The 11,422-nt window shown below is 37.5% G+C and overlaps 1 protein-coding gene across 1 annotated transcript; it reads right to left on the bottom strand.

Moving 5' to 3' along the window:
* Positions 1-6,447: 6,447 nt before the first annotated feature.
* Positions 6,448-7,374, bottom strand: LOC111552122 (taste receptor type 2 member 43). The gene has a single exon (XM_023226223.1). It carries the CDS (start codon positions 7,372-7,374, stop codon positions 6,448-6,450), a length of 927 nt encoding a protein of 308 aa, XP_023081991.1.
* Between the last annotated feature and the right edge of the window lie 4,048 nt (positions 7,375-11,422).

Below are 11,422 nucleotides of genomic sequence, written 5' to 3' on the forward strand. Positions count from 1 at the left end.
TGAATAAGTTATTCTCTCGAGTCTAGCTAATATTTAAATATGAATTGTTTAATTAAAATATTCAGCAATTTTAAAAATATTCCTTGGGCACTTAAAGAAAAAAACATGTATTTTCCATTGAAGACTCTAGACTTCCCTCGGTATGGATATTCACTTTTATTTTTCTCTGTTTAATTTCTTTTGATTACTCTATTAAGAAGAATAGATGTTAGTATTGGTCTCCAATCTTGTATTTTATTTCTTTTTTAGGTTTCATAGTATAATTGTTTCCAAGAGATCTCAGAGTCAGACTGCCACGAGAGGAAACCAGTTTTTCTGCTTCATATAGTGATGATTCTGAGATTCCATTTTACAACTACTCTCTGCCTCAGTACGATCACCAAAAAACGCAGATGATAGTAACATCCTCTTTGTGAGGAGTTAGTACAGCATTTGTATAACTGCTTTCCATTTTACCTGTCAGGGACTGGAAGAAACAAAGATGGCTAGTTACTGATTTGATCCTGTATTACTAGACATTTAGAAGATGCCAGTGAAAACTTCCATTTCTTTTCTTTTTTTTTTTTTTTCTGAGACAGACTCTTGATCTCTCACCCAAGCTGGAGTGCAGTGGCATAATCATACCTCACTGTAGTCTTGAACTCCTGGACACAAGTGATACTCTTGCTCTCCGGCCTCAGCTTTCCAAGTAACTGGAACTATAGGCATGCACCACCAAGCCTGCTAATTTTTAATTTTTTTGTGAATACAGGGTTTCCCTATGTTACCTAGTCTAGTATTGAACTCTTGGGCTCAAGTGTCCTCTCAAAGTGCTGGGATTACAGGTATGAGCATCAGTGGTTGGTCAAGAACTTCCATTTTTGAGTAGAATATAGCAAGTTCAAGAAGGGAAGATATCCTTCTGCAATAACTACGATAAGAGAAAGAAAAGGCCAAAAATATTTTTTAAATTCATCAGAGAGTTGTACAAGCAACCAAGACCAGCTGAACTGAAATCCAGCACGACAGCTTTTATAGATGAAGAGTTGATTTATATGTTCAGTGCAATCCCTATCAAATTCCAGCAGGCATTTTTTTTTTTTTTTTTTTTTTTTGGATAAAATGAAAAACTAGTCCTACAATACATCTGGAAATACCAAGTTATCAGATGACCAAAATAAATTTTAAAAAATAACAAAGTTGGCCGGGTGGCTCACAGATGTAATCCCAGCACCCTGGAGGCCAAGGTGGGTGGATCACAAGGCCAGGAGATGGAGACCATCCTGGCTAACATGGTGAAACCCCGTCTCTATTAAAAATACAAAAAATTAGCTGGATGTGGTGGCAGGCGCCTGTAGTCCCAGCTACTCTGGAGGCTGAGGCAGGAGAATGATGTGAACCCGGGAGGCGGAGCTTGCAGTGAGCCAGATCCCGCCACTGCACTCCAGTCTGGGTGACAGAGTGAGACTCTGTCTCAAGTAAAATAAAATAAAATAAAATAAAATAAAATAAAATAAAATAAAAACAAAATTGCAGAATTACAATTTCTGATCTCAAAGCTTATTACAAAGCTGCACTTATCAGGATGGTGTGGTGTTGGTATTACAGTAGACAAAAGGAACATAAAACATAACTGAGAGTCTAGAAATTAACACTGACGTTCATGGTCATTGAGTTCAAAAAGACTACCACTGCAGTTGAATAGGAATTAATAATTTTTTTCAACAATTGATAATGAGAAAGTTGAATAATCACACACATAAAAAATGAATTTATATCCTATTTCATATCATACCAAACCAAAAAAAAAAAACCTCATATTTAATCATAGAGCTACATGTAAAAACTGGAATTAGTAACTGAGATACAAACACATATTAAATGTACCAAATGCAAGTAATAAATGTTATGGGTGCACCCTAGATTTTGTAGCATTTTTGTTTGTTTGTTTGTTTTTGTTTTTTTGAGACACAGTCCCACTCTGTGGCCCTGGCTGGAGTGGAGTAGTACAAACTTGGCTCACTGCAGCCTCCAACTCCAGGCTCAAAGAATCTCTTGCCTTTAGCCTCCTGAGTAACTGGGACTACAGGCTACAAGCACACACCACCACACCTGACTAATTCTTGTATTTTTGGTAGAAATAGAGTTTGGCTGTGTCTCCCAGGCTGGTCTTGAACTCCTGGCCTCGAGCAATCCTCCTGCCTCAGCTTCCCAAGTATTTGGAACTACAGGCATGCACCACCACGCCAGCTAAATTTTAATTTTTTGTAGAGATGAAGTTTCCGTACATTGCGAATGGAACTCTGGCTTTCAAGGGATCCTCCCACTTTGGCCTCCCAAAGTACTAGGACTACAGGCATGAGCCATCACATCCAGCCTGCAGTGGGAGTGCTTGAAAATCAGATGCTACCTAGAGCTTTGGCTCATGTCCATCCCAAGGTGGATGCAATCAGTTTGTAGTTATTACCTCTTCCTGAATGTGTAATTGAAACGGATATCTATGGCAGCTGGCAGGACTCTCACATTCTTCCTCAACTGTAGAGTAAGGGACATTATTACAGCAGGACCCAAGGGAAGCCTCTAAAATTCTCCTCTACTGGCAACACAATGTATAAAATATAACCGCATTCCCTAAGGAATGGAATTGGTCACTGCCATGACAAGTGTTTACTTGCAAGTTACAAGGGATGGTAGTCCTTTCTATAACCCGATTCAGTTAACCTACCAAAACCAGATGGGTTATAGAATGAATGCAGATTACTCTAAACTTAAATCAACACTCACAAATGCTTTCCAGGATGTGCTATCTTCACTGAGCAGAGCAGAGCTTCTGGTACTTTTTACAGGGCTCGTGATGTGTTGAATGTTTCTTAAGCTACACCCATTAAGAGGGAAAATCAAACAATTTGCCTTGTATTGTAAGAATAATAACACTGCTTCACTGTTTTAATATCATGGCTATGTCACTTCTGTTCTCTGTTTACATTTTGTAAAAAAACATCGTGCTTATTTAATACATTAATAATATTACAGCCCGGGCCCTGTGCCACATGACAGTAATCCCTTCAATTTAGGAGGCCGACACAGGAAGATCACTTCAGCCCAGGAATTTGAGACCAGCCTGAGTAACATGGTGAAATCCTAACCCTCCAGAAAATACAAACATTAACCAGGCGTGGGGTTGTTCCCCTGCAGTCCCAGCTGCTAGCAATGCAGAGGCGGGAGAATCACTTGAGCCCAGAAGGTTGAGGCCGTAATGAGCGCTGGTCCTGTCACTGCACTCCAGCTTCAGGGACAGAATGAGATCCTGTCTCAAAATAATAGCAATAATAATGATATATGAATTGGTACAATAGTCAGGAAGTGGCAAGTTTCTTAAATACAGTAAAATACTCTAACGATGAATGGAAGGAAAATACCAAAAGAAAAGAAATAAACCTGAGGAGATTCAGGGACCTACAACATAGGTGATGTTTTAAAGCGTTCATTGTCCCTAGACCACATGTTGAAACAATCTTTTTTTAAAGTAATTGGCATGTTGCTCTATGTATATATTTCCCATTACTACAAAAGAGACACAATGTTTCGGGGGCCTATTGAGATGTTGGAGACAATGTATTCCACATTTGAGAATATTGCTCTGACTCATTACAGAAGTTTCCAAAGGCTACTGGTCTCAAGTGGAACCCAGAGCAAAAAAGGACTCTACATCAGGTATAGTCTCTGGTCCAAGCTGTTCTGGCCACTGTGCCAGCAGATCCAGCAGGATTCAAAGACGCTAAAAGCATACAGAGCGGGTATTACAGGACTCTGTCCATGTCACTAACAAGCCTGTAGGAGAGGGGAGAGCAAATTCCTATGGAATTAGTGCAAGACCATTCCCTCTTCAGCAGAGGAGTATCCTCTGTCTGATGAGCAAAACAGCAAGTGCAGAACATTAATCCAAGCACAGAGTCCCTCTAAGCACAAGCCCCTATAAGCACAAAACCCTATGCAACTGTGCAAGTCATATGCTCATAAAGTCAGCCATGACTGGAGGGTATGAGGACATCTCAGTGGCACAAGGAGTGGCGGTATTGAACACAGACATGTGCTTTCTTAGATTCCCCTCACTATCTCCTACTCTCCTGCCCAGCACCTTGCCTGATCCAGATCATCCTTCCATTTGGGATTTGAATGAATCACCACACTGTGCGCATGAGGTCTGACTTTCATAATCTCCACCAAGGGACTGGGTGATGTAAGACAGAGCAGCAGAGATGGTAGTTTCTGCTTCAGGTAAACCATGGTGAATGGGAAATAGAAGTCAAATGACAGCTGAGCAGATAGATTCTCCCTCCTCTCTCTCTTCCATGGACTAACGCCGGCTGTGGTTTCCCCTTGTAACCCTTATGGAAAAGTGCGGGAGCCAAGTGCACACATTGATGACCACCATGCTGTCTCTCTCACCTCACTGTGAAGTGGCTGCCAGCAGAGTCACAGCAGACATCACCACACATTGTCTCATGTTTGTTCCTGTCTCAGTTTCCACATGTCCTTGCCATTTTTGTCTTGAACTTGACTTCTAAATAAATGTCATCACTCCAATAACAGGTATTACATTTAAAAAAATATTGGTAAAGTAGCTGGTTACTAACTCAAATTTTTGAAATGAAATGCCATTTTTGTTTAAACAACAATCAACTAGAAAATATCATAATACTAATATACAATTGAAAATAGAAAAAATACATATTCAAATAGACTAAAGTTGTTTACATGCTTTTTAAAAATATTGTAACAGGTGCCATCTAATTTTGATATTCTACCTTGTCTCCAAATCAGACACCTGATACAGCTGCATCAAGACTATATTATTGTGATATTTCCCCTAAAATTGTGGAATAGCCAAACTTTTCCTCCAAGGAAGGATTCCACTTGGATAAGACTGTAACCTTAACCCGAGACCAGAACAGGGGAGTTCATGCAACTGCAGATTTTGTGATGCATTTCCTTTTCATTGGTTTACCACATCAACTTATCCATTTTATACACCAATTTATTTGTTCATTAAAGTATCATTTTTGACCATCTATTCTTGGTCCTGGGTTCTAATTCCTGGGAGTCAACGGAAAGTAAAACAAACATGATCTCTTTTTTTACAGTTCTTACATTGTACTGAGGAAGATATATCATTAAAAAATACATAAATCAGGTGTGGGGATGATTTACCTTAAGGTTTAAATCACATAGCTAAAATTTCATAACACCAAGAATTAATACAGTCAGGTAGAATTTAGCTGTGAACAAGACTGTACATTTCTTTCTTATATTAGAGCTTCCTATGAATGAATATGTCAACACACATTCATTTCATTATTGACAACAAAATTACAATGTTAAGGCACATCCTATAATTAATACATAGATTTCATAGATACCATTTTAATATTTACAAAAAGTTTCACTGAATTATTGTCGATAATTTCTATACTAATTTTACATTGATTTGTTTTTTTTTTTAAGAAAAGAAAAGATTTGAGTTCTCTTACCTGAAGTTTAGAAGGAGTATTATAAATGGAAGATAAGGATATAATTAGCAGTGAGGGGCTTAGAAGTGCTTTAGAAAAAATACTAAAATAGTTTACATCAGATCTCAACTTCAAAAACAGCTTTTCTTGAATTCAAAAGCTAGATGAAATGATGTTTCTAACTGCATATGGAAACTGATAATACCAATCAAGATCATGATCATGGTTTTTCATCCCTTTATTGCAGAAGAGATTTTTTTCTAAGCTATTCACATACTTGTATGAAATCTAATATTCCTCAGTACTGCTTATGGCAGACATACACGAAATTTACTGTGCATATGCTTATCACACGAATTCTGTTGTGTGCATTGTTTCCTAACAATAATTCTGTTTGCCTTTTACTAAATATAAAATAGGAATTCATAATGGAATAAAACTCTGAAGATACATCCTCATTATTGATTTAGAATTGAATGACCTTACCATCCAATAAGTTAGAGGTTCAAACAGTGAATTCTAAGCACAATATGGCATATTCGTGTTGTTCTAATCACATTAGAAAAGAGCAATATTTTTCCTGGGATAAGCTGTTAGTTCTTAATAATGATAAATAGATATCATAAATTCTACAAATGACATATAAAGTACATGAAATACACATGACTTCATAATTCTGAGGAATTTTTGTCATATTTTGTATAATTTTGTAGTCTGTATGAAAAAACACAAAAAGGTCAAGTTATTGTGAATGTTCTAAGCTTTCATACACACATAAACACACACACATATATATATGTACTTTTTAAGACTAATTTTAGGTCAATGACTTTTCTAGGTACACATTTGGAATTATCCATACACGTATATTACAGAAAAATCAGTAAGAAATATAAAATGTTTCACACACCACCAGTTTGTTTTCTGCTAGAAGACACACAATGCCCCCTTTGTCAATCTATGGAGATTGAAGCTTCTGTCCTTTCATGCAGTACCTCACGTTCAACAAAACTGAAAGAAGAGTCTGCTTTAGCTTCTTGTTTCCCCAAATCAGGACAAATGCGTGGGCTGAAGGATAGCTGAATCTAATAGCTTTGCAGAACATGAAGACAGCTTCGTTTTCCACCCTTTCCAAACTCCAACTTGATATCATTATGGACAGAAAGTAAATGGCACATAACGACAAGGAGATCACAGTTTGCAAAGCTTTTATGTGAACCTTGGTGCTGGGATCTTGAGAGCCTTTGTCATGGAGCTGCATCTTCTTGAGATGTTTACACAGAGAACAGATTAACAGCAGAAAAGATATTAGGGTCAGAGTGAAGGGTACTAAGTTTGCTAGTATGGTTACAGTCGTATTTGAAAGGTACACTGCACTCCTCAATTTGCTCTTCCAAGTCATGTTTCCTTCATATACTCTTGTCTGTATAATCTCATTCATGTTTACCACAAAAAGATGACAAACCAAAAATAGCAAAGGCCCCAACAGTATCACTAGAACGACACTCTTAACTCTCCTCTTTAAGTGAAGAAATATAAGGTTGGAGAAATTGGCAATCTTGAGTAGGTAAAATATGCTGAGGCTAGTAGCAAGCCAGTTGCTGAAATGGTTGATTACTGCCCAGAGATTATAAGTAGTAGTTCTTACTTCTACACTATGAAAAGCTGGATTCAAAACAGTTGAGTACCAATTTAATAATAATATCCAGAGCAAACCAACTCTGGAGACTGCCAGAGCAGTGAGAATTTGGTCAGCCAAGGAGATCTTTTGTCTCTTGACCCACTCAATGGAATTTACCAATGCTATGAAACCATTAGCAAAATTTCCAATAACAAATGTAACCACTACTAGAATGGAAAAAATGATGGGTAAAAAAGTTATCATGTCTGAACAGACAAAAAGAAATTTTTAAAATGCTGGTAGGGTGTCCAGACTTGGATCTTGCAGGTGGGTTCGTGGTCTGGCTGACTTCAATGATGGAGACACACAGCTTCACAGTGAGTGTTACAGCTCTTAAAGATGGCACGGACCCAAAGAGTGAGCAGAAGCAAGGTTTATTGTGAAGAGTGAAAAGACAAAGCTTCCACAGAGTAGGAGGTGACCCAGGCAGCTGTTATTCCCTTATTTGTCCCCTCCCATTTTCCTTTTTTGTCCTATCAGAGTGCTCTTTCTTCAATCCTCCCTGCGATTGGCTACTTTTAGGATCCTTCTGATTGGTGCATTTTACAGAGCACTGATTGGTGCATTTTACAGAGCACTGATTGGAGCATTTTACAATCCTCTTGCTAGCTCCAGAAAAGTACTCCAAGTCCCCCCTCCATCCAGGAAGTCTAGCTGGCTTCACCTCTCAATATAATATAACTGTGTGATTGCTTGACTATCCTGACCTTAAATACCATATGCATCTGATTTTTTAATGTGCTGTGACATTCTTTTTACTTTTAATTGTTGTGACAAGTGTCACAATTTCCAAGCCAGAAATCACCATGGCATGTTAATTGATGAGTTCAATGATTTCTTTATGGAAAACATTCTTATTTTCAAACTCAAATTAATTCATTCATTCACTGTCTGTTCTTGTTTTAGGCTGGAATTATTCATACTGAAGTTGACATGATACCTGAATTCTCATTTGCTAGTATGCAAACAAGGACATATTCTCTTTCAGTGTTTGCAATTTTTCCTTGTGTAACCTCTCCATCATTTGTCATTAGCGACTTCAGTTGTTAGGGAAGTTTTGTAACCCAATACATACATCATATAGTAAATGTCTAAATTCTTAAAGGGAGCTTGGTCATTTCTAAGAACATCACCTATATGGACATTTTTCAATGACATATTTAAATATATAGAATCCAAACTGCTTTTATCAAAAGCGTCTAAGATTTTCCTGAGAACCACAGGCAGTCCAGTACTCCATAAGATCTGCTAGCTGCTAATGCTTTTGTATAACTTTGTTACTCACAAGATCATAAATATGCACACAAATACAAACATGGGCACACCACTTATGAATGGAACAATTTATTTTCTTGTAATTTCCAAATTAAAAAATGCATTTCCAAGAGGTTTCCAGATGAAATTAGTCCTATTTTCTCACTCAGGGTTTTCAGCTCATTAATAATATTTATTTTTCATACATATCTCCAATTCTTAGGATTTGGTAAAGTTCCTCTCAAGTCTAATGTTTAGATATTTATTATTATGTTAAATATTTAGCAATTTTATAAAAATTCCTGAGTACCAGGCCATTTGATATATAATCTTGCAGTATCCTCCCATCATAGGAAGACTGACTACCTTTCCCCTGAACTTGGAGTTCAATCATTTAACTTGCTTTGATGAACAGAAAATTAATACTCTTTGCATAGAGATTTGAGACGGCTTCCATACTGGGGATTCTTCTTCTTTCCATTTGCTATGAGAATATCGCCTGGCTAGTACACTGTTCCCAGAAGGAGAATGAGAAATTAATGACGTCAGATTGCTGCCACCTGATCCAGACTAAATAGGCAAAACTCTAACGTCTTCAAAGATTCAGAATTTGGCCCATCTGAAATCACCACAGTCACCAACCAAACCCAGCTTAGAAAAATGAAATCCAGGCCCAGTGTGGGTGAGGCCGAGGCAGACGAATCATGAGGTCAAGAGATGGAGACCATCCTGGCCAACAGGGTGAAACCCCATATCTACTAAGAATACAAAAATTAGCCAGGCATGGTGGCGTGTGCCTGTAGTCCCATTTACTCAGGAGGCTCAGGCAGGAGAATGGCATGAACCTGGGAGGCAGAAGTTGCAGTGAACTGAGATTGCACCACTGCACTCCAGTCTGGGTGACAGAGCAAGACTCTGTCTCACAAAACAAACAAACAAACACAAAAAAACCAAAAACAAAATCCAACAACATGTGAGATATAAATATCTAATGTAGTTTTGGAGGATTTTCTCCTGCAGAAAAATATAACTGATAAAAGAACTCTGCTAAACCAAGTGTGGGAAATATGTACAAGCTTGTTTTGTCAGGAATTCTAGAGCCAAAAGAAAAAATAGATTATCCACTTCACAGGCAAAGATTTGTTCCTGTGAAGTGGATAATTAAGGCTAGAAGAAAGCCTTTGGAAAGATCTGGGGTTGGAGGATAACATCTAAAATTTGCTCATGTTGCAACTAAATGAGAAAGTTCCCATTTCAACTATCTTAGAGCTGTATAAGAATGTATACAAATAGTTGATATTTCCCCTCAGTATGTAATGAGACCAGTAATAATAATTTCTATGAGACATTTCTTCTAATTACAAATTTGTATATTAAAGTTATAATGCACAATTAGAAATGAACCAATACAAAAATGGGAAATACCACAATGTATCATAAGCACTCAAGTAACTGTGACGCAGGGCAAGACAAGGAACACCGAAAACAGCATTTGTCCACCTCCATGCCAGTTTCCAAGCCCCTAAACATTTCTTTGCATCTTCGGAGATAAGCAATATCTATAATTTATGATGATCGTTTCCTTGATTTTCTTCATACTTTACCACCTAGGTATGCAACCCTAAACTGCATAGCTTGGTCTGGCCTGCTTTGAACTGTGTGTAGGTGCAATCCTACGTGTTCTTCTTGTTTGTGGCTTCTTGGACTCAACATTATGTTTGTGAAATTTAGTCACATAGTTGCAAGTACATGTGATTTTTTTTTCACCTCTCTATGTTGTTCCATATATGGATTTACTGTAATGATTCATCCAACCTTAATATATATTTGGCCAGCTTCTTTTTTGAATAGTTACGAATAATTCTACTAGAACATTCTTTCATATATCATTTGATACAATTCCTTTGTATATATACCTATGAGTAGCATTACATTGTCATTGTTCAAAATTTCCTCATAGACACAGAAAGTTCAAAAAATAATTTAACTAATCTTACTCCTGTCACCTTTACCTCCATTCTATTTTTGCCATTTACATATGTCTTATCAATTATATAATTACCCCAACAAGACATTATTATTTTTTACAGTAAACATTCATTTAGAATTATAAACATATTTGTCACTTTCATTAATTTGTATTCCTTCTTGCATATTCAACTTAATATTTTCAATAAGACCCTTTATTGACCAGGCAGGGTGGCTCACATCTATAATCCCAACATTTTGTAAGGCTGGGGTAGGAGAACTCATGAGTTTGAGACCAGCCTGTGCAACACAGTGAAACAGCCTCTACAATAAATGAAAAAGCTAGCCAGGCATAGTGAAGCTACTCACAAGGCTGAGGTGGGAAGATGGTTTGAGCTCAGTAGTTCCAGACTGCAGTAAGCCATGATCCTACCACTGAACTCCAGCCTGTACAACAGAGTGAGACTCCAACTCTACAAACAAAAATAATAACAATAACAATTTTTCCTTTATCTGAAAAGATATATTTTAAGTTTCTGTTTATCAAGATCTATTCTACTTTTGAAATACACTGAAGTTCCCCTTCCCGAGTCCAAGTGATCTCATTGTTCAGTTCCCACCTATGAGTGAGAACATGCGGTGTTTGGTTTTCTGTTCTTGTGAAAGTTTGCTAAGAATGATGGTTTCCAGCTGCATCCATGTCCCTACAAAGGACGCAAACTCATCCTTTTTTATGGCTGCATAGTATTCCATGGTGTATATGTGCCACATTTTCTTAATCCAGTCTCTCACTGATGGACATTTGGGTTGATTCCAAGTCTTTACTATTGTGAATAGTGCCGCAATAAACATACGTGTGCATGTGTCTTTATAGCAGCATGATTTATAATCCTTTGGGTGTATACCCAGTAGTGGGATGGCTGGGTCATATGGTACATCTAGTTCTAGATCCTTGAGGAATCGCCATACTGTTTTCCATAATGGTTGAACTAGTTTACAATCCCACCAACAGTGTAAAAGTGTTCCTATT

The sequence above is a fragment of the Piliocolobus tephrosceles genome, chromosome 10, assembly GCF_002776525.5.
Source record: "Piliocolobus tephrosceles isolate RC106 chromosome 10, ASM277652v3, whole genome shotgun sequence".
Lineage (NCBI taxonomy): Eukaryota > Metazoa > Chordata > Mammalia > Primates > Cercopithecidae > Piliocolobus > Piliocolobus tephrosceles.

Excerpts from the sequence above, each read along its gene's own strand:
- LOC111552122 (XM_023226223.1), bottom strand. The coding sequence starts at position 7,374 with ATGATAACTTTTTTACCCATCATTTTTTCCATTCTAGTAGTGGTTACA.